The 22,909-nt window shown below is 40.8% G+C and overlaps 2 protein-coding genes across 2 annotated transcripts in view; one reads left to right on the top strand and one right to left on the bottom strand.

Annotated features, from left to right (window-relative positions):
- ptcd3 (pentatricopeptide repeat domain 3) overlaps positions 1-22,909 on the top strand; it is a 292,712-nt gene that overhangs the window by 230,746 nt on the left and 39,057 nt on the right. The window lies entirely within an intron of this gene.
- The window catches only part of polr1a (RNA polymerase I subunit A), a 129,308-nt gene that overhangs the window by 105,095 nt on the left and 1,304 nt on the right, over positions 1-22,909 (bottom strand). Inside the window, exons 3-11 of the mRNA XM_048603059.1 lie at positions 18,810-18,895; positions 16,845-16,963; positions 15,174-15,260; positions 12,551-12,659; positions 12,121-12,295; positions 9,030-9,203; positions 8,025-8,147; positions 6,162-6,389; positions 3,511-3,765 (exon numbers count right to left, since the gene is read on the bottom strand). Coding sequence (XP_048459016.1) covers positions 3,511-3,765; positions 6,162-6,389; positions 8,025-8,147; positions 9,030-9,203; positions 12,121-12,295; positions 12,551-12,659; positions 15,174-15,260; positions 16,845-16,963; positions 18,810-18,895 — 1,356 coding nt within the window. The remainder of the gene's footprint in view (positions 1-3,510; positions 3,766-6,161; positions 6,390-8,024; positions 8,148-9,029; positions 9,204-12,120; positions 12,296-12,550; positions 12,660-15,173; positions 15,261-16,844; positions 16,964-18,809; positions 18,896-22,909) is intronic.

The raw sequence follows: 22,909 nt of genomic DNA, 5'->3' as shown, positions 1-22,909 counted from the left end.
GGCCTAGACCCTTCATCAGAAAGGGTCTAGGCCCAAAACGTCAGCCTCTCTGCTCCTATGATGCTGCTTGGCCTGCTGTGGTGATAGAGGGTCGCTTTTCAGACTGGAGGCCTGTGTCTACAGCTTTTCATCATTTATATAAATGAGTTGGATGTACGTATAGGAGGAATGATTAGTAAGTTTGCAGATGACACCAAAAAAAGATAGTGTAGTGGACAATAAAGAAGAATACCTCAGAGTACAACGGGACTTTGATCAGATGGGCCAATGCGCCAAGGAATAGCAGATGAAGTTTAATTTAGATAAATGTGAGGTGTTGCCTTTTGATAAGGCAAACCAGAGCAGGATTGTACAGTTAACAGTAGGGCCCCTGGAAGTGTTGCTGAACAAAGAGACCGAGGGGTACAGGTGCATAGTTCCATGAAAGTGGAGTCGCAGGTATACAAGGTGGTGAAGGCACCATTTGGTACACTTGCTTTCATTAGTCAGAACAGTGAGTATAGGAGTTGCAGCTATACAGGACATTGGTGAGGCCACTTTTAGAATACTGCATTCAATTTTGGTTGCCCTTCTAGAGGAAAGATGTTTTTAGACTTAAGGGGGTGCAGAAAAGATTTACAAGGATGTTGCTGGGACTGGAGTGTTTCAGCTATAGGGAGTGGCTGAAATAGGCTGGGTTTTTTTTTCCCATGGAGCATCGGAGGCTGAGGGGTGACCTTATAGAGGTATATACAATCATGAAAAGCATGGATAGGATGAATAGCCAAGGTCTTTTTCCCATGGTGGAGAAGTCCAAAACTAGACAGCGTGGGTTTAAAGTGAGAGGGGAAAGATTTAAAAGGTACCTGAGGGTTAACTTTTTCATACGGAGGGTGATGTGGATCAAATGAGCTGCCAGACGAAGTGGTGCAGGCTGGTACAGTTACAACATTTAAAAGGCATCTGGATGGGCAGATGAATAGGAAGGGTTTAAGAGGGATATGGGTCAAGTGCTGGCAAATAGGACTAGATTAGTTTAGGACATCTGGTCAGCATGGGCAAGTTGGACCTTGCTGTTTAACTCCATAACTCTACAGATTCCTTATTGAAGATTACTTTTGCATCTGCTTCCACCACCCCAATCCTAATTTATCTGATCTTCTGCACTTTAGAACTTAGCTGTTCACCTAGTTCCAGGATCCACCAGGCACACATGCTTCTGAGGAAAGGTCACTCAACTCAAAACGTTAACTCTGATTTCTCTCCACAGATGCTGCCAGACCTGCTGAGCTTTTCCAGCAATTTCTGTTTTTGTTTCCAATTTACAGCATCCACAGCTCTTTCAGTTTTTGTTAGTATTTAACACATGGTCTGCTAGCAGTCTGTCCATCTCTTAAGTGCTGTTATTCAGATCTATGGCTATTGCATTATTCTAAGCTACCCATTCCTTTTTGAGAAAATTGTTCTTCAGCAGCTTAGTACTGAAACAGGCCAAAATGGATCCGACTTTGTACGATTAGTAACATTTACAGAAATGGCAAAGTGTTAATGTTGCTAGGAAAGACGGTGGTCTACAACCTCAGTTTATAAGTGGCCATGATTCTCTCAGCTAACAAACAACGGATTTCCAGAGGTCGATTTTTCTATCTCCTTCTAAATGTTCAAAAAATTGTTCAATGATAGAGTGAAGGCTTTTATCTTTTAAAAGTAGAGTACCTAGGTTTACAGTGAGAGGGAAAAGATTTAAAAGAGACCCGAAGGGTAACATTTTCTCGCAGAGGGTGGTGCATATCTGGAACGAGCTGCCAGAAGAAGTGGTGGAAGCGGGTACAATCACAACGTTTAAGAGGCATCTGAATAGGTATATGAAGTGTTTAGAGGGAATAAGGGCCAAAAGCTGGCAAATGGGACTAGGTCAGGTTGGGATGTCTGGTTGGCGCAGATGAATTGAACTGAAGGCTCCATTTTCGTGCTGTATGACTCTATGACTGAATGTTGGAGAAGACTCAATGGGCCAAATTGCCTAATTCTGCCCCTATATCTTATGATCTTGTGGTCAACCACATTTCTGTGGGTCTGGAATCACATAGTCCAGACCAGTTACGGATGGCAGATTTCCTCCCCTCAAGTACAGTTAGCGAAACAGGTGAGTCTTTACAACAATTGACAGCAGTTACAAGGCCACCATTAGATTAGTTCTTTATTCTTTTTTTGTTTATTGAACTCAAAGTTCACAAACTGCCATGGCATCATTCAAACTCGTCTCCAGAACATTAGTATGAGGTTCTGGATTGCTGCACTCATGACATTACCTCTACAGCACCATCTCCCCCTAGTGGTCTCAAGTCCAATATCCTGTTACTTGCCACAAACCTTGACACCCTGTTGGTCACAGATCTATTCATCCAATCCAGGTCTCAAGCATGCCACCACCGCTGACCTATATTCCACACTCCCTCTCCCCTCCAATGCTCTGTACCCTGGAAATCCATCTATCAACCTGCTGAAGATGGACAACTCATAAGAACATAAGAACTAGGAGCAGGAATAGGCCGTCCGGCCCTTCGAGCCTGCTCCGCCATTCAATAAGATCATGGCTGATCTTTTCGTGGACTCAGATCCACTTACCCGCGTTCTCACCGTATCCCTTAATTGTTCAAAAAAAATCTACCTTATCTTTAAAAACGTTTACTGAAGTAGCAAGAAATTCCATAGATTAACAACCCTCTGGGTGAAGAAGTTCCTTCTCAATTCAGTCCTAAATCTGCTCCCTGTAATCTTGAGGCTATGCCCTCTTGTCCTAGCTTCACCTGCCAGTGGAAACATCCTCTCTACTTCTATCTTATTTATTCTCTTCATAATTTTATATGTTTCTATAAGATAACTCAGTAGAATGTCAGCCAGTGTTGCTACTCCATTGTGTCCGAGTGTCTGTGCTGGCTTTGGACTGTGTATGCACAGCAACACAGTGCACAGGCGCAGACTCTTTATATTACTGCCATCGAATCCAGGACAAATGGCATTCGGGAAGCTCATACCCAGGATACAAAGAAAAATTCCAGACAATCGTGGAAAATCTGGGATGGTTGGTCACCAAGCACCCAGTAGAAAATGGTTGTCAATATTCTCCATTAAGACACAGTAGAAATTGTCATTTGTGCCAGGTATAGAAAGACTGTAAGCACCTGTGAAGCCATATCCTGACCAGAAGTCACACTATTCCAGAATCAATGTTAAAATGCAACAAATAGGAAGGATAAGGGGTTGTACAGTGCCCACTTTACAAAGTTGATCACCATTGTAACATGGAAATATATCACTGTTCCTTTAGTATCACTGGGATAAGTTCCCTTCTTTATGGCATTATGGGTCCATCTACACCAAATATTCTGCAGGGGTTTTAGAAGGCAGCTCACCTTCTCGAGGGTAACAAGAAATGAGCAAACAACTGGCCCAGCCTGCGAAAATAAGCTCTTAAGGAGAGAACGATAATTTTCCGACCTTTTTCACCTGCTAACATTATGTACTTGCCTTGGGAACCAAATACTGTTCGTCAGTACTGGCAATTACATAAGCCTCTGCTCGGCCAAGTTCATTCTGTGGAAAGTGTGCATTCATTTCATCACCGTCAAAGTCAGCATTGTAGGCTTTACAGTTTGCATAGTGAAGCCGCAGGACCTTCTCTCCCGGTAGGATCCGGGCCCGATGGGCTTGGATGGATGGCCTGTGCAAAGTGGGTTGACGGTTCAGCAACAGAACATCTCCGTTCTTAATATGCCGGCACACCTTTCAAAATGATATAAAATATTTTATTACTCCACTCTTAATAAGTCATATGGATGTATTAGATTGAAGCACAACTAGTTGATATAATTCATGTCTTTGATAGCACCCTCTTAGGATTCATTAATATTATTGCCCTCACTATTTCTACATCTTCCACACCCTTCCTATCTCTAAAACTAAATTTTGACTCGCGTATCAAATACAACTATCCTGCAGTGCCACTTGAGGCTTAGATTTGAATATCCTGCCTTCTCTGGAGAGACTCTATCAGTCCTTGTACAATAGGACAGGATAGAAGAAAAAGCTTATCACTCTCTCAGATGTATATCTAACATTGTCATAAAGTCTGCCAACAAGGGGAATGTTGTTCTTCAGCACAGTAGCGTCCACCTTATTGGGGCCAAACCTCAACTTTCTGACACCGCCCTCATTTTCGCCAAGTCATCACAGCACCACTGAATACTATGCCACTGTCTCCAGGATTGTCACTGACCAAATCTCCTCTGAAGATCTTCTTTTCACAGCCTTCAACATCACAGCTGACCACACACGACCCAATTCTACCTCAAATTCCCCAAACAGGACTGCTTTGATAAGCCTATTATTTCACTCTGTCCCATCAAACTAGAAAATTTAATTGACTTTGATCCCAATTTCAATCATTCTCTCAGTTCACCAATGAGACTTCTCTTTCCTTAAACAACTTCAGTAATCGACTCTCAGGATGTAATGATCATTATTTGATCATCAAAGTCCATGACCACGAAAACTACACTTCCTCACAACTCATTTTCTGTGCCAACTCTATTCCATTCTCCCAGATTCTCTACTTCAGTCACGTTGTTCAGGTGTTGCAATCTCCCAAACCAACACTTCTGATATATCTTCCTTTATCCTTAACCAAGGATTCATCCCAACTATGGCTGACCTGGCCCTTAACCATATCTGGTCCAATTCACATATTTCAGTTCTCATCCTATTTCCTCCCTCCTAAAACCACGATGTGGTTGCAACCCGCCAGCCTCCATACTTCATGACTGATCTGCTGCCATGTCCGTCAGCTCCTGTTTGGTGATTCCATTACACACATCATCCACTCCCATCAACATTCTGAAGAGTCTGTTCCCTCCCTTGTCATACCCAACGCCCACTCTCTTTTCTATGTCACCTTTCCATGCTAGCATAAGAGAACCAACATTTGCCCTTTTACCTTCTTTATCCTCACCATCCAGGACAGGAATATCACTAATTTTGAGACTAAGGCTGACGAAGAGACAGATTAGACAATTTCACAGAATGGTAGAACAGGCTTGAGGAGTTGAACATAGTACCCCTGTTCCTACGCAAAAGGAGCTGAATAAAAGTCAACAAACATTTGCTGTTCTTAAACTTGCGAACGTTTCTGCAAAATCACTGTGCTATGCTCAGATTTTCCTGCCAGATGCATCCCATTAAGATCATCAGCACTCAGTTTCTACTGTCACAAACCAGACACAATTTATCATCCCATCACAAATTAACCTTTAATCAACTTCTATCAATCAAGACAGGCTGCTCAATTGTCAGTAAAATCCTTACAATTCTGTCCTTATACCTCCCTTGTTGAAGGGCTCAATCTACTCCTTTCAAGTGATGCAGGGATTTATTTGCATTGCTTCAATTCAGTACAGTTGCATTTGTTGCTCAAGACATCATCCTTCTTTTTTTTGACAGGACGAAACACAGACTGGGGGTCATCTTGTGGAACACCTGCCATTCATACCTCTCTAGGCACATCTTTTGTTTAGACTCTAACAGCAAGATAACTGATGCCCAAATGTAAGGTGATAAGAGAGAAACTGAGAAAAAAAAACACACTCTGTCCCATTGTGCTATGACATTAAGCTGTTGAATTCACTATTTACCCAGAAGGCTGTAGAATGCTAACTTGAAAGATGAAGTCACATTCCTTGAGCTTGCATTGAGCTGGTTTCTTTAGTAAAACGGTCACTGAACTCAAAATATTAATGCTTCTTTCTTCTCCACTGATGCTGCCAAACCTGCTGAGTTTCTCTTTTGGTTCTTTACTTATCCCGTTAGCACTCACTTGGACACGCACCAAACTTTTTGTCATTTAATATCCCCTGTCCTCCACCTTATCACAGATCTTCACTTTTGTTCTTCCTCCATCCTACTTTCATTTACTCAAAATATTTCTAATTTCCATCAGTTCCGACGAAAGGTTGGCAACCTGAAATGTAAACTCAGTTTTTCTCTCCATAGATGCTGCCACACCAGCAGAGTATTGCCAGCATTCTGTCCTTTGATTATTAACTCACTTGAACCTACTTGTGACTCTGTGCAAAATAAACAAGACAACATTTCCTCAGTTTTACTTGTAAATGGCATCCACTTACAATTTTCATGCCTAAGCTCAATTCACCAGTGCTTGGTGTTAACAGTTGTTTGGCAATGGCTTCTCTCTGGGTTGGGTTGGATGCACTCAGAATCGTACGAGACCCATCTTCATTGATTACCATAGAAGCCCCAGGATGTGCATTCGGCCCATTTAATACTGCCTGCCTCAGCTCCTGCACATTCCATGGTGTCACTGGCTGAGGATAGGTCAGCTTTGTAGCAAAAACCTTGTAAGAGAAAGAAAAGTGAGCAGACATATGTACATTACATGACATGCATCAGCCAATTTCCAGCAGTTCAGTAAGCCCCAATTTAAAAGCTGACTGAAGCTGACCGAAGCTGACCAAAGTCTCTCTATTGCCACTGTCTCCTGTAATGCTAACAGCAGAATAAGATTTGGTCCAGCTTCAGTGAGCTATTCACTCTCAACCTTATGAGGAAGTTGGGAAGTGGAGACTTTCACCAGCCTCATTCAGTTGGTTTGAACATCCACTGTGTAAAGTGTCCAATGAACACAATGAGACTACACTGTAGACAAAACTGCTTCAGGATTTAGCATCATCTTCAAAGCTTTGAGATACTAAGCTATGTCCAAGCATCTACAGACCTCATAGTCCAAGAGGGAAAATAAAATACGGAATTGCAAGTCTTACTTATTTAATTAAGTAAGGGAGTTAGAACTTAAATTTGACATGTTATGTACACACATCCTGTCCAGTTTGTCATAGAAACATAAAGATAGAAGCAGAATGAGGCCATTCAGCCCTTCAAGCCTGCTTCGTCATTCTTCACGATCATGGCTGATCATCCAACTCAATAGCCTAAGCCTGCTTTCTCCCCAAAACCTTTGATCCCACTCGCCCCAAGTGCTATATCTAGTCACCTCTTGAACACGTTCAATTTACTTGAGACATCCATAAAACATTCGAAAATATTCTGTATCAGACTGCTAACAGAACTAAAATTAACTTCATTTTTGAAGTGTGATCACTATTGTTTGTTAGGCAAATCTAGCAGCCAATACGTTGCAAGATCACACAAACAATAATGAGATGAAGGACAAGTTGTTAATGTTGGCCAGGATATTCACCATTACTCACATCCACCATTTGCATCTATTTACATTTACCTGTGTAACCCAACAAGGCTTCAGTTCAACATCACTTCGGGAAGGCAGCAAGTCTAGCTCAACATGACCTGAGAAAGTGATTCATTTGGTCTTTGATGTTTCAAATTTTTATGAAAGGCCTGAATATCAGAACAGAGGGTTTACTTGCACTCATTACCGCATCCTTCTAGGTGGTGACATTGAGAGTTTGGAGGTACTGCACAAGCAGCTTCGGTGGTGGTGAAGACAGGAAAGCATGAAGTGAAGACAAAAATTTAATCCAGCAAAAGGTAAATTTCAAAGTAATTTGAAGGAATCTTCAAGGACATTTAATACTTTGTGAATTCCCTGGATGAAGTAAGCAGAAAAGCAAAGACTACAGACTTTCAAAATGCAGCTGGATGCTATTTGGAAGAGCAAATTGTCAGGATACCAAGTTTCAATGATTGAATAAACTTGTCTATTATTTGTCCCTCTATTTATTTTGGTCCATTTATTGTACGTGAGCCACATACTGATAGTTACTGAATGAATCAAGATTTATTTTAAATCTTTTACTTATAGGTCTTTCTCTAGCACTTTTCAGATCGCTTTCCACCTGTCCGCGGAAACCAGAAACTTGCAGTCTGGATAGTACTATAAAATCCTTATTTTCATTCCTTTCCCCACGACTCTTAACCCACAACTAAACCTATAACACCATAAGAATAGCCATCCCTGCTTATGTATCACAACAGATCTAAATCAAGAATACCATTGGAATACCAATCTCATTGGTATTGATGTACATGTCAGGACAGATGACTGAACGGGCTGCATAATCCACACGTTTTCCCATCATGTGTTTGCGGAAGAGGCCATCCTTCTTCTCCAGGATCTGAGTTTAAGAAAAGTGTAATCTTTAGAAGCGGAAATGTCACTTCCTACTTGTTCACCCACACAAAAGACTCAAAACATGAACTTGCCGCTAATGTGCCCTTTCACTATGAACGGAATAGGAAATAATATTATAAATCTGTGAATGTAGTTTTACTTTATTGCTAATCTCACTACCATCTCTAATGAAGCTGGATAGAGTTCTGGTGCCATTGGTATTCAACCCAACCTGCATACTTCACAGTGTAAACCTGGATAATGCTGTGCTGACACTGTGCAGTAAGACAGCAGGCTAGATCCTAATGCTACTTAATGTTCATGCCGAGGTTGCCAAGGCAACATTCCAGCCAAACAGAATTGTTAATCAACTCCACTTACCTGAGCAATCAGCACCCTTTCCCCATATACAAACTGTCTGGATTGTTTGAAATTTGGAATTAATGTGTTTTCCTGATAAGTGCAAGACGGTTTGCAACATGTCTCTCTTTTCCACAATACTTATGTTCTGTATTACCAAGTCACTATTCACAATTCTTCACCCAGATGCTCTTCTTTACTTAAAATATTGGTTGTTCCCAACTTAACTTTCATCTGAAGCTGTCAACCCAATGACTTCTACAAAATGACATGTAACTTTTATATTTCTTCTTGTTGCAATGGTAAACTTTAAAAACCACAACAATGAATAGCTCAGCTTTAGGTAGCTACAGTCACCACACATGAACATTTCACTGTTGCCTCAAGCAATCTATCTGTGGAGAGATTTTGTAATTCAATATTCTTTAAAAATGTCATGTCATGTCATATTTGGTACTAGCAATCCAATTCATGGAATAAATTACAGGCAAGTAGAATACAACAATTGTTTACATCTCCAGCATACCTGACGGATACCTGGAAACTTGTCTGTAATCAGCTTATCCATATCACTGTCAAAAACAATGTTGACATGACTTTGAAGGTGTATCCAGGCACTGTAGAGTTTGTCTGTCAACGTCTGCCCAGGAATACCAGCTAAAAAGGCAAGGTCCATCCTGGTTGGTGTGTTCTCGTCTGGCTGAAAATTCAGTAAACAGTATTTATAGTAAAGTCTGTCACCTTTCTTAAGGAAGGTAATCACCTTGAAGTCTTACTTCTGTTTCTGCCCACAGTTGCCGCCAGATTTGCTGTTTTAATTTCAGATTTCCAGCATCTGCAAATTGTTTTTTTTAAAAAAAACTTTTTTTGTACTGTTGTTCGCTTGTATGCACACATGCTCTTTGTCTGTCAGCCTCTCCCTTATCCTGTCTAAATGGTCATTATTTTTGTGAACTTTGACAGTTTGTTAAATTCATTAATGGGATGAGGACATCGCTGACTAGGAAGCATTTATTGCCCCAGCCTAATTGCCCAGAGGGCAGTTCAGAGTCAACCACATTGCTGTGGTTCTGGAGTCACATGTAGGCCAGACCAGGTAAGGATGGCAGTTTCCTTCCCTAAACGGCATTAGTGGCCCAGATGGGTTTTTCCTGACAATCAGCAATGGATTCATCATCGACTCCAGATATTTTTACTGAATTCAAATTCCACCATCTGCCTTGGCGGGATTCGAACCCGGGTCCCCAGAACGTTATCTGGGTCTCTGGATTAATTGTCCAGCAATAGTACCACTAGGCCATTGCCTCCCCTGAGCAGTTAACCAATGTTCAGACTGCCAGCAATAATACATCAGAACCTATGTCTCACCTGATGATCAAACAACACATACTGCAAGCAGGGATCAGTGAATGCAGATCAGGGGCCAGAACACTGACTGTTTTTCTGTTTGCTTGCAACAGACACAGAAGTCAACTGCAACTAACTCCTAATTGGCTGTCTCATCCAATGAGATCAGGCATCAGACATATGAGAAAGGGATAGATATAGACAAGACAGTCAGGACAACCTTTCAAACATAGAGACATAAACTAGGAACAAGGGTAGGCCATCGGGTCCCTCAAGCCTGCTTCGCCATTTAATAAAATAATGGCTGATCAGGTTGTGGCCTCAAATCCACAAACCCATCAATAACACACAACTACAATGCCAGTGAAGAATCTTCCTCCCTTCCTTAAAAATATTCAATGACCTCATCTCCATTGCTCTCGAGGGAAGAGAGTTCCAAAGACGCATCACACTCACCATAAACCTCCTCATCTCCGCCTTTACAGGGAGATCCTTTAGTTTTGAACTGTGTCCCTCAGCTCCAGTCTCCCACACAGAGCGAAACCATCCTTTTAGCATCTACCCTCTCAGGACATATTGTTTCCACAAAATTACCTCTCATCTTGCCTAAAAGCCGGAATAGGCTATTCAGCTCTTCAAGCCTGCTCAGCCATGCGTTATGACCAAGGCTGTTCATCCAACTCAATAGCCTGTTCCGGCTTTTCCTCCGTATCCTTTGATCTCTGAAGCCCCAAGTCCAACTCCTTTTTGAAATCATACATATTTTGGTCTCGGCTGTTTTCTGTGGTAGCGAATTCCACAGGCTCACCACTCTCTGGATGAAGAAATTTCTCCTCATCTCTGTCCTAAAAGTTTTACTCATATCCTTAGACTGTGACCAAATTGATACAGGCCTAGCCTGTCCAACCTTTCTTCAAGGGATAACTCTCATTCCAGCAATCAGCCAAGTCAACCTTCTCTGAACTGCTTCTCATGCATTCACATCTTTTCTTAAATAAGAACACTAAAACTGGACACATCATTCCAGTTAACAGACCTATTACCTTTCTATATAATTGCAGAAAAATATCCCTACTTTTACTTTCCATTCCCTTACAATAAATGACAACATTTCATTTGCTTTTCTAATCATTTGTACCTGCGTACATGATTCATGATTTATGTTAAATGTTACTAGGACACTTCTGTTAACCAAGTTGTGTTCATCCAGCTCTACACCTTGTTATCTCAGATTCTCCAGCATCTGCAGTTCCTACTATCTCTTCTGCAGAAAAATGCAGTTTTTCTATCCTTCTTGCCAAAGTGGACAAGTTTAGATTTTCCCACATTATACTTCATCTTTCAAATTCTTGCCCACTCACTGAACCTACCTACATCCCTCTGCAGACTCACGTCCACTACCTTCCTACCTATTTTTGTACTACCAGTAAATTTAGCAATGCTGTATTCGGTCCCTACATCAAAGTCATTTAGGTAGATTGTAAATAATCAAGGTCCCAGCACCAATCTCTATGGCACACCATTTGTCGCATCCGGTCAGCCCAAAAACGATCATTTGTGCCCAGCTTCTGCTTTCTTTTAGCCAATAATCCTTTATTCAACTAATATGTTACCCTGGACACCAGCTTTCATCATGACTGCCCGAAAGCATATTGATCCATAAGGAAAAGTTATCCCTAATTTATCAAAATCATTCTTCATAAATAAATTATTGCCAACAAATAAAAAATGTTCCCTCCTGGGTAAGGTTTTCATTACAGCATTGCGTGCGAGCTTCAGCATGAGAGAGGGGAAAAATTAGGCAGAAAGTAACTGAAGCTAGAGATCATTTGAGAACGTAACGAGAAGGATGATAAAGGAGAGCCTGGAAATGGCACTTACTTGGATTTCCAAAAGGCATTTGAGAAGGTTAACATTCACGACAAGGGTCATGAAGTAATAGATTAGCATGAATAGAAGATTGGTTGACACAGAGGAAGCAGACTGCAGAGGTGATTGGGACATCATCAAGTTGCTGAGGTGTTCCTTTATTCTTTTATGGGATATGTGTGTCACTGGCAAGGTCAGCATTTGTTGACTGTTCCTAGCTGATTGACTTGCTCAGTCACATCAGAGAGAAGTTAAGAGTCAATAACATTACTGTGGGTCTGGACTCACATTTAGGCCAAATCAGGCAGATTGCTTTCCCTACAGCTGTACTTAAACTATTTTTAGTTAGTTACCAAGAGCTAGCTTCCATATATTTCAAACAAACATATAAAAAATCTTACAACAGGTATTTCTGATATCTTCTCAGTCTGAATGGACTGCACTGTCTTGACTTGCTCCTGTGCCATTAGAGCCAGAAGCTTGTGTATCACTTGAACATCTTTCATTACAGCTTGTAGATTAACCGTTTGACCATTGGTGAACATCTGGTCTCCAAGCCGATTGACTGGGCGAAATCTAATGATTACAAAAGAAAAAGGGATCATGTTCCACAGAAACATCAATCATTCTAAAAATCTGCTGTGGTATTTTACACCAATCGTACTGGAAAGGTTACTGTTCCCCACCAAGAATTCTGAGGACTGTGACTTGCAATGAATGCATGTTTTTTTTTTAAAAATGTGAAAATGTTTCAACATAGTTAAATGAAATTACCACTTGGTACCATATTGCCATTTGCCAGGACAAATTGACTCTTTAAAGTACTTTTACCTGGAAGGAGGTACAACAACAACGTCCAGAAAAAACATATCAAGGTTCCAGCTGGACTTAGTGTTCCCATGTATTCTCAAGCCAGGAAATAAATATTTCAGGAAGAAGCCTAACGGAAATAATAAATTGGTTTTAGTGAAAGTCAAGGATACAGAATTTGCATATACCATTATTTCCCCAGCTTTTCTTAATATGTGCAGAGACTGTCAAACATTTAGAGTAAAACTGCTTTTGAATTTAATTCACAGCAATTTAGTTTTAATTTCATTTCAGTGTTTTGTCTATAAACAGGTCACTAACCTTGTTTGAGCAATTGTACAGATCAAATTTACAACTTTGCAAGTTTGAATCCAATTACACTTGACCAAAGAGCCATGCATGTGCCGATCTGAAAATACCAATCCAATTTATGGCATGTATGCATTGTGTAAAATGCTAACTTGGCACAATTGACAACTTAGGAGCACAAGGCTATTTTTTGAGAAGTAGGTGAATTTCAATTGCTCAGGAGGACAGTTCAGTGGAAACTACACCGTGCATACAATCTGTGCCTTCCCTGACTAGAGTCCCATTCATTGTTCAAGGCTTCAACTATTCAAACACTGATACTACCCGACTTTCTTTTGAAGAGCACAAAATATTTGCCTTTAGAATACCAAACAGAAATATTTTACTTTAATCAGTAGCACACAATACAAGATAACATTTGTTTCACTGAAAGCCAAAGCAATTTATGTAAATGTGCAACTCAAATACAAGTAAACGCACAATTTTTGATTTTGCCCCTCTCCTTATGTAATGAATGCTTCTCCCCCTCAACTTTTCTAGTCTTCTCAAGGGACAATAATCTCTGGAGTTTAAAAGAATTAGGATTTCACCTTGCAACATCTCAAAGTCTGAAAAGACTTAATGATATCAACTTGATGCAGTACATAGTGAATGGCTGCATCCCTAGCTGTAGAGTTTAGAACTCGGAATTAAAGTGGCAGAATAAAAAGCTTGGCCATTTAGGACTGAGATGAGGAGGAATTTCTATGTTCAGAAGTAACACTTCCAAAGGAACACAGAAGCAGGAGTCGCCAGCCCCGCCATTCAAAATCACAGTTAATTTAGTTCCAATAAGTCGCAGCAGCCTGGAAGAAACCACCCAGGTGTTGGCCTACTTTAAGTACTTTGAAAGGGCAATGCATTGAGGAAAAAAATATGACCACACACAACATTTTAAATGGAAGAATCAAAAACTGTGAATTTTTGGAATTCTCTAACCCAGAGGGCTGCAGTTCAAAATACATTTTTATTTTTCTTTCATGCGATGAGGGTATCCATGGCAAGCCCAGCATTTGCTGTCCATCCCCAATTACTTTTGAAAAGATTAGACTGCTACAGCCATTTCAGAGAGCAGTTAAGTGTCAGACACATTACCATGGGCCTGGAGCTACATTCCATCTAATTATTTTTCTTTTATAAACGATGTCCAAGATCTGTCTACAGCAGCAACTTGTGAAATTGGAAGTTAACTTGTCAGCACGTTGACAGATTGATTTGTCAGACCGATTTTGTGACCACTCAGCTTAGAGAGAGAATGCTGATCCGAATTCACATATAAGACAAACTGGATTAGGCCAGATTTCCTTCCCTGACAGCCATTAAGTGAGCCAGTTGGATTTTTATGACAAAAAACTGAAGCTTCATGGTCAACACTGCACAGTTGTGGAGCTTTAGATTCTAGGGTTTTATTAACTTATTTTAAATTTCACCAACTGTAAAGCCCCAGCTTTCATGATTGAACTCATGTCCTCAAAGCATTGGCAAGGGTCTGTGGACTATTAGTTCAGTGACATTAGCACAATACCACCATCTCTCAGCTGAAGTATGGGCACCAGGAAAATCAAGAGGTACAGCAGAGGGTGGGAAAGTGGAGCTGGTGCAAAAGATCAACCATAATCTTACCAAAAGGCCAAGCAGACTCACAGAAGTACATGGCAAACACCTACTCTTGTGCTCATGTTGTCACTCCGTGCTTCTTCTTCAGCTTTGTGTGTTGCTTTGTTCATCTTACCAGGGGAGGTAGAGTCAGAACATCCACTACACCTCATTTCAAATAGACCAACATAGTGGTACTAAGCCAGGCTAACGCCAATACACTTACAGACTGATGATTAACACCACTAAAAGTCCAATTGAGTAATGAAAACTATAACTGCATGGGTTAAATTGAAAATGCAACACTCATGATTAAAGATGCAATCAACTGAGTTGAGCTCGAAGATAATGGAGGAATCCATGTGGACACTACATGATCAAAGATCATAAACAGATGTATGCCCGAGTCAGCTGTACAATGAGGAGATCCGCCATGGATTGCCAGCACAACCTCTTCTCCTTAATGCCAAATAATTATTACCTTCACACACAGACGGGAAGGTTGCAAACGCTAAACATTTGTAAGTGCATTGCAGGCTTGTCAAATTTCAAAAACCAAAAATAGATGTTTACTATTTAATAGGAATTTTCCACCTCCAGCATGTTCACCAAGCATCCTTTATGCATAATTAAATTCTCTCTACCACCCTCTCCAAAGTTACCATTAGTCCCCCTAAAGGCAGACACATAAACCATTTACCATCATTTTTCCACAGTTCCGACATGTGATCTTTGGCAGTAGTGGGAGTCAGAAATCCTCGTTTTCCTAACAGCGAATCATCAAGACCTTGTCAAAAAGATATAAACAAAATAATAATTGTTTGTCTTAAGTCATGATAAAATATGAAAACATTAAAAAATAAGGAATTGTATTTATAAAGCATTTTAGACATTCTCAGCGTATTGCAAATCACACTAGAACTAACAATTACTCTTGAAGTGTACCCAGTGTTACGTAAGAAAACTTGATAAATACGAACACAGCAAGGTCTCACAAATAGCAGTGCAATAAATTACCAGTTAATCCACTCTCACCTATTCAATCACAACCACAGCATCTCTAGCAATGGCTTCTTTTGTTCATTTTAAAATCCCTGTTCAACCTCAATACAACAAATCTCTCCAACATTTTCATGTCACATAACAGCATCACCACTCATTACATGACCAGAGCTCTCTACTCCTCTGACCTCTTCTGAGTACCCCTGACTTTCACCCCACCACTGGTTCCAAAGCCTTCTGCCTCCTGGGTTCCATTGAATGGAATTTCATCCCTAAACTGCTTTGCCACTTCACTTGCTGCTTTTATTTTAACAAAACTTTGGGATCACATTTTCCAATATTTCTTTCCTTAGCTTGAAGTCCATTTTTTAGATTACATCTTTGGGAAGCGCTGTGGAAGGTTGCAGTTCATGTTGTTGATCTGTGTTATGGTGTTGGCTGAGGGGCAAATGTTGGTTAATATGCCTTGAACTCTTTTACATTCATTCTAAAACGACAAATGGGGCATCGATTTAAGAGTTGAAGTCATACCTCTATCAATGTAGCAATCTATCAGTAGTGTGGTGGAGCACCAGAATTGATTATGAGCTCAGATCTTGGATGAGTAGTTTGAAATTCCAGATCAAGAGCCAAGAGTGACAAGGGAATGAAATAGAATGAAACAAACTAAATAAAACAATTTCTGCATTTCCCAGTCTGCAGTTGTAGGAGAAATGTTCAAATTAACAATGCTAACTATATTAATGCTAATAAAAAAAGAAATGGGCTAGCAAAAAACAGAAAGGAAAAACAGAACAAAAAGTGCCATTTAAGTTCCAGTCAAACTTTTGTTTTTTTTTAATACGTGTAAGCGCTATTATTCACAACCAAATGGCTTTTTCAAACATGTTTGCTTGACTGTAAAATGGTCACAGGTGCACATCAATGAAAAAGCAGTAATAAAAGCCAGAATAACTACTGGTAATCCTGAAAAATACAGCAGGTCTGGCAGTATCTGTGGCAAGAGAAAGAGTTAAAGTTTCATGCCAGATCCATTGAGTATTTCCAGCAATTTATATCTAGTTTCCAAAATTTACAGTAGTTTGCTTTGATACAACTCCAGAATTCAATCAACATATGCCAAATAAAAGGGTACTCCTAGCAGACAGTCTCACCGCACTGAGTGGGGAGATTCATGCTGGTTGCTGCACATTACTGATGCAGTCAAATCCAATTTGAACAGTGTCCTACATTATTTTTCATTGGTGTTCTGAAGCATTTGTGAAGTTATTTTTGAAATCTTTAGATATTGCATGGAAAGAACAATTCCCTATCCAAACTCATCAGCTGTAGAAAGATGTGGTGCACAAGTAACTTTATGCAGATTTACCTCCACTGTCTTTGACAGCCTCGTCTGTATCTTTATTCTCTTTGACTTTCAGAGCAGTTGTGGGGTATGTCACAATTAGTTTGCTGTTGTGTTCTTTCCGCACAACTGATTTACCAGCTCTACAGAGAAGGTAAATAAGAAATTTTATTAATCCAATACTTCATTATCACCTCAGTCTACTCAGCAAACACAAAAGCATATTTTTCCAACTGCAATAAAATGTTTATTTTCAGACATCAGAAGTAATCTTTCTCTGCATCTTTCGATCCTCAAAATGAATTTAAATAGGGTAGAAATGACCCTACTTTTCTATTTCTCTGTTTACAGTTCTCCCTGGGTTACATATCTCCTGCTTCCAAGAGTGCAGATATACAGATTACATGATTGGATCCCAAATAAAATCTTACATTTTCCTAAACTGAAACCCATATTCCCAACCAAGTGTTTCTGGCTCTTTACCTCGATGCTTTACACAACCATAATATCTTTTTCCCAAGTGTATTATTGTCCATATCCTGCTGGATTCTTCCTTATATGTTCACAATGCTTTCATAATTCATTTCCACTATCATTTCCAAAACTCCTATCCTGTCCTGTCCATGACTTCATAGCATTTACAAAGTTTCCCTATTCACACCCTCCTGCTGCACATCTCCATAGTACTCTTTCCAGGAATGCAAAATTCTTCCATTCATTGCTTTGAAATCCCCCAAACTCAACTCAGCAATACACTGCATGTACAAACTTAATTAAATTGTTTAAAAAAACTAAAACCTGTTTTTTATTATTCATTAACGGGATGAGGGTGTCGTGGCTAGGTAGAATTTATTGCCCATCCCTAATTGCCCAGAGGATAGTTCAGAGTCAACCACATTGCTGTGGGTCTGGAGTCATATGAAGGCCAGATTAGGCAAGGATGGCAGTTTCCTTCCCTAAAGGATATTAGTGAACCAGATGGGTTTTTCTGACAATTGACAATGGATTCATGGTCATCATTAGATTCTTAATTCCAGATTTTTTTTAAAATTCAAATTCCACAATCTGCCACGGCAGGATTCCAATCCTCGTCCTCAGAACATTATTTGGGTCTCTGGATTAATAGCCCAGCGATAATGCCAGTAGGCCATCGCCTCCCCTTTTCTTTCTGCTTGGAGTTAAATTTCTGTGACTAAATTATTCCTGTCATTCTTTGTTAATAGTAACGATTGGTTTCACGTACTGCAATATTAACATAGATCACAACTCAGAAAAGATATAAATAATTACTTGCATGAGAACAAAACTATTTTCTATCAGTTCCCAGTAACTAAGTCACAAAAACACAACGATGCAACGTTTAATATCTTACTTTGTGCTGAACTCTCTGAACGCAGCTGGGGCAACAGGAAAAACTGCAACAGTCAGCTTTGCCAGATTCAACTGTCAGCATTACATTTCCTACTTGTTGCAGCACATCATGCTTTTCATCACAGGGCTGGTTCTAGAAAATGGCGTTAATGCTCTTAGCGCTTTGATCCTTGAGACAGTTGATGTATCTCTGTTTGCAACAGCTGACATGCTCACTGAGGTAGTACAGCTTCTAACTACCTCATTTCTATGTTATAGCTTCCTGAGCCTCTTTGTCACTTTCCTTCATCATGTTTCCATTAATTATACCCCATAATAATGGTTAGACTGAAGAAATAAGGTTCCTCAGCATACTACCTCCTGTTCTGCTATGTGCTAAATCTCTGGTGACCCTGAATGCCACCATTACAGCCAGTGCCAAGAATGAAGTGTCAATGAAGAAGAAAGCTCAAGTTGTTTTTCCATACTAAATAAATTAATGCATATTTCATTCCTTTAATCATTATCTTTAGTCTGCAAGCATGAGCAACAAAACGCATATCAACTGGCTGTTGCCACAGGCGTTTATCCTAACGTACAAAGTAATCACACCTAACATCATGGACAGAAATCACTTACTGGCAGTTCGGACACTTTCTTGATTTCATCTGATTTTTCCAGAAGTCTCCTATCAATTTATCCTTGCAGTCACTCACATTTTTCACCTTGCAACAAAACAGAATTGTAATGCAATGTAAGTGTTAAAATGTTTCAAAAAAAACTTTAATACATTTGTTCATAAGGCAGCATATTTTTGAAAATTTCCTTGCACTATTTCTCTGTATGTGTATTCATTAACTTGACTCTCTTTTCCCAAAGTGCAGCTTGTTCATGTCATGCAAAACAACATCTCCATATTCAAGCAATTCAATGGCACCAGCTGTATGAAATCACATTTAGAAATAATTACTTGACCAAAAGTCATATGGGACTTGAACCACTTACACAACAGGAGGGTAGGAATAATACATAGTGACCAGCAGATGAGAGGAGGAGAAAGGGTAGGGAAGAGGTAGGTTGAAGGAGACACTTAAAATGAGATGTAGCCCAAGTTTAGGAAAAGCGTTTGTGATGGTTGACGTCTTTACCACTGTTGATGGGGTGGAGAGCAGGGTTAGAATTTGGGGAAAAGAAACAATTACAGGCAGCGTGCAGCCAGTGCAGTGCAGCAGGACGAGGTTGTCCAACAAAAGTTGTAACCTTCAGGAACAGCGACGAGAGGAAAAAAAATTGAAGAGCTTCAAATATGCCATCAGAATAAAGACTGAATGAGGTCACAAAAAACAGAACAGACTAAATTGATTACTGAATCACTGAATTATAACAAGGCGGGGTGGCACGGTGGCTCAGCGGTTAGCACTGCTGCCTCATAGCGCCAGGGACGCGGGTTCGATTCCACCCTAGGGCAACTGGTCTGTGTGGAGTTTGCACATTCTCCCCGTGTCTGCGTGGGTTTCCTCTGGGTACTCCGGTTTCCTCCCATAGTCCGAAGATGGGCAGGTTAGGTGGATTGGCTATGCTAAATTGCCCATAGTGTTCAAGGGATGCCTAGATTAGGAGGGGTTAAAGGGGGATGGGTCTGGGTGGGATTCTCTGAGCGTCGGTGTGGACTTGTTGGGCTGGAGGGCCTGTTTCCACACTGTAGGGATTCTAAGACACTTAAACCAATTCTTAGAGGCCATTCAAATCTGACACTATAATGACAAATGAATATGACACAACACTGTTTTGGACTTAACTCTCAGAATTTTCAACTATTGTTATTTTCACAGAAGTTCTGAATTTTGAATTTGCAGGGGAATATATCAAACTTAAGTCACAGTGCATTCTCAACAGCATTTGAAAAATATTTATGCTGAAATACTGCATATGCACGCACCACTGAAACTCCCATTATAGTCCACCTCCAACAGTAATTGGATAAGAAAGTAGGGTAAAAATTACTAAGTAAAAGGAAAGGAAAGCAAGGAAAGAACATTGTTTCTAAAACAAAAAGTACATTCATGTGCATTTAAGAATCTCAGCAAATTCCAGAGCCAAAAACACAAGTTTCTTTTAAAGAAAGTAATCACTGTTCGAATGTAGGACCCAGAAGTCATATTATGCCCTACAAGATCACATGACCAGTGATAAAACAGACACGATAACCTGATTATTTGAGGTACCAGGAGAACTCCCCTGCTCTCCTTCACATACCGGCATGAAATCTTGCACAACCACCTGAGGGCATCTAAAAGATGGTACCTTCAACAGTGTGCATTCCTTTAATACTACACTTAAGGATCAGCCAACTGCATGCAATCGAGTGGGGTTTGAACTTAACCTTTGATTTAAAGACAAGTGCTTCGAGAGGCTGGTCATGGCCCACATCAACTCCAGTCTCCCATCCTGTTGCAATCCCCTACAGTTTGCCTACTGACATAACAGGGTCCACAGAGGATGCCATATCCCTAGCCCTGCATTCATCCCTGGAACACCTGGACAATAAAGACACCTATGTCAGGCTCCTGCTCACTGACGACAGCTCCACCTTCAACACCATTATCCCCTCCAGATTGATCTCAAAAATCCATGACCTTGGTCTCAGCTCCACCCTCTGCAACTGGATCCTTAGCTTTCTGACTATAGGCCGCAATCAGTGAGGATAGGTAACTGCACCTCCTCCACAATAACACTCAACACTGGAGCCCCCACAAGGATACATCCTCAGCCTGTACTCCTTGTACACCTACGACTGTGTTGCCAAATTCCAAACAAGCGTCATCCACAGGTTTGCTGACGACACCACCGTAGTGGGACAGATATCTAACAGAATATCTAAAATACAGAAGGGAGATAGCAGGCTTGATGACGTGGTACAATGAAAACAATCTGTCTCTCAACGTCGGCAAAACTAAAGAACTGATCATTGACTTCAGAAAGGAAGGAGGAGAACACGCTTCATCTACATCAACAGAACGGAGGTTGCGAGAGTGAAGAACATCCAGTTCCTCGGAGTGACGACAACCGACAACCTGTCCTGAATTTCCCACGTAAATGTGACAGTCAAGAAGGCACAACAATGCCTCTCCTTCCTCAGCAGCTCAGGAAATTTGGCATGTCCATAAGGTCCCTCACCAACTTCTACAGATGCACCACTGAACGTGTTCTGTCCAGATGCATAACAGCCTGGTATGGCAACTGCTCTGCCCAGGACCGTAAGAAACTACAGAAATACAGAAGCCTGAAAACATTCACATGCAGGTTCAGGAACAGCTTCTTTCCAGCCATTATCAGACTGTTGAATGGACTCTAGCCTCAAATAATGTAACCTGTATGCCTCGAAGTCTTTTTGATCATTATGTCCTTTGCTTGCTCGGCTCTGCCTGTACCACTCATAAATAAAGTTTTTCACTGTATTTCGGTGAACATAGAACATTGAACAGTACAGCACAGTACAGGCCCTTCAGCCCACGATGTTGTGCCAACCTACTATCCTACTCTAAGATCAAATACCCTGCATACCCTACATTTTTCTATCCTCCGTGTGCCTACCCAAGAGTTGCTTAAACGTTCCTAATGTATCTGACTCCACTATGACGGCCGGCAGCGCATTCCACCCACCCACCACTCTCTGTGTAAAGAACCTACCTCATACATCTCCCCTATATTTTCCTCCAATCACCTTAAAATTTTGTCCCCTCATAATAGTCATTTCCGCCCTGGGAAAAAGTCTCTGGCTATCCACTCTGTCTATGCCTCTCATCATCTTGTACTCCTCTATCAAGTCACTTCTCATCCTTCTTCGTTCCATGAGAAAAGCCCTAGCTCCCTCAACCTTTCCTCATAAGACCCGCCCTCCAGTCCAGGCAGCATCCTGGTAAATCTCCTTTGCACCCTCTCTAAAGCTTCCACGTCCTTCCTATAATGAGGCGACCAGAACTGAACACAATATTCCAAGTGTGGCCTAACCAGGGTTTTATACAGCTACAGCATAACCTTGAGGCTCTTAAACTCAGTTCCCCTGCCAATGAAAGCCAACACTCCATACGCCTTCTTAACAACCCTGTCAACTTGGGTGGCAACTTGGGATCTATGGACGTGGACCCCAAGATTCCTCTGTTCCTCCACACTGCCAAGAATCCTGCCACTAACCCTGTATTCTGCATTCAAATTCGACCTTCCAAAATGAATCACTTCACACTTTTCCAGGTTGAATTCCATCTGCCACTTCTTTGTCCAGTTCTGCATCCTGTCAATGGTCAGGAGCTGCCTACTTGAAGTGAACAGTAGCTGACCGGTGTGATCTAATTGTCCTTTCCACATCTCGAGATAGCACATGTTCTCGATCAATCAAGTTGGGCTTATCACCGTAACGGCTAACAACTGTGTTGTGTTAATGTTCTGCAGTAAAATTGGAGGTTCAGGGTGCTGGCTTGGGAAAAATTTATGGAGCCCCTAGGTTTCCAAGTATCAGGGGGAGTACATCTTGACTTTTCCAGGTGAGGCCAAAAGGATGCAAACCACTATGTTTGACACTGTTTTAGTTGCAGGAGTTGCCTAAAAGATGATGTATTTAAAAATTTGTCTGCTGTTAGGCTCCACTCCAGATGTTTGTCAGGTTTTACTCCCTTAGCTTTCGACTCTCCCAAAGTATCCATAGAACAGTCAAGTTATTTGACCATAGCTGACAATTTGTT

Source organism: Rhincodon typus, chromosome 1 (genome assembly GCF_021869965.1).
Source record: "Rhincodon typus isolate 14 chromosome 1, sRhiTyp1.1, whole genome shotgun sequence".
Taxonomy (NCBI): domain Eukaryota; kingdom Metazoa; phylum Chordata; class Chondrichthyes; order Orectolobiformes; family Rhincodontidae; genus Rhincodon; species Rhincodon typus.
The sequence above is the reverse complement of the archived record's forward strand: the minus strand, read 5'-3'. Positions and strand labels throughout refer to the sequence as shown.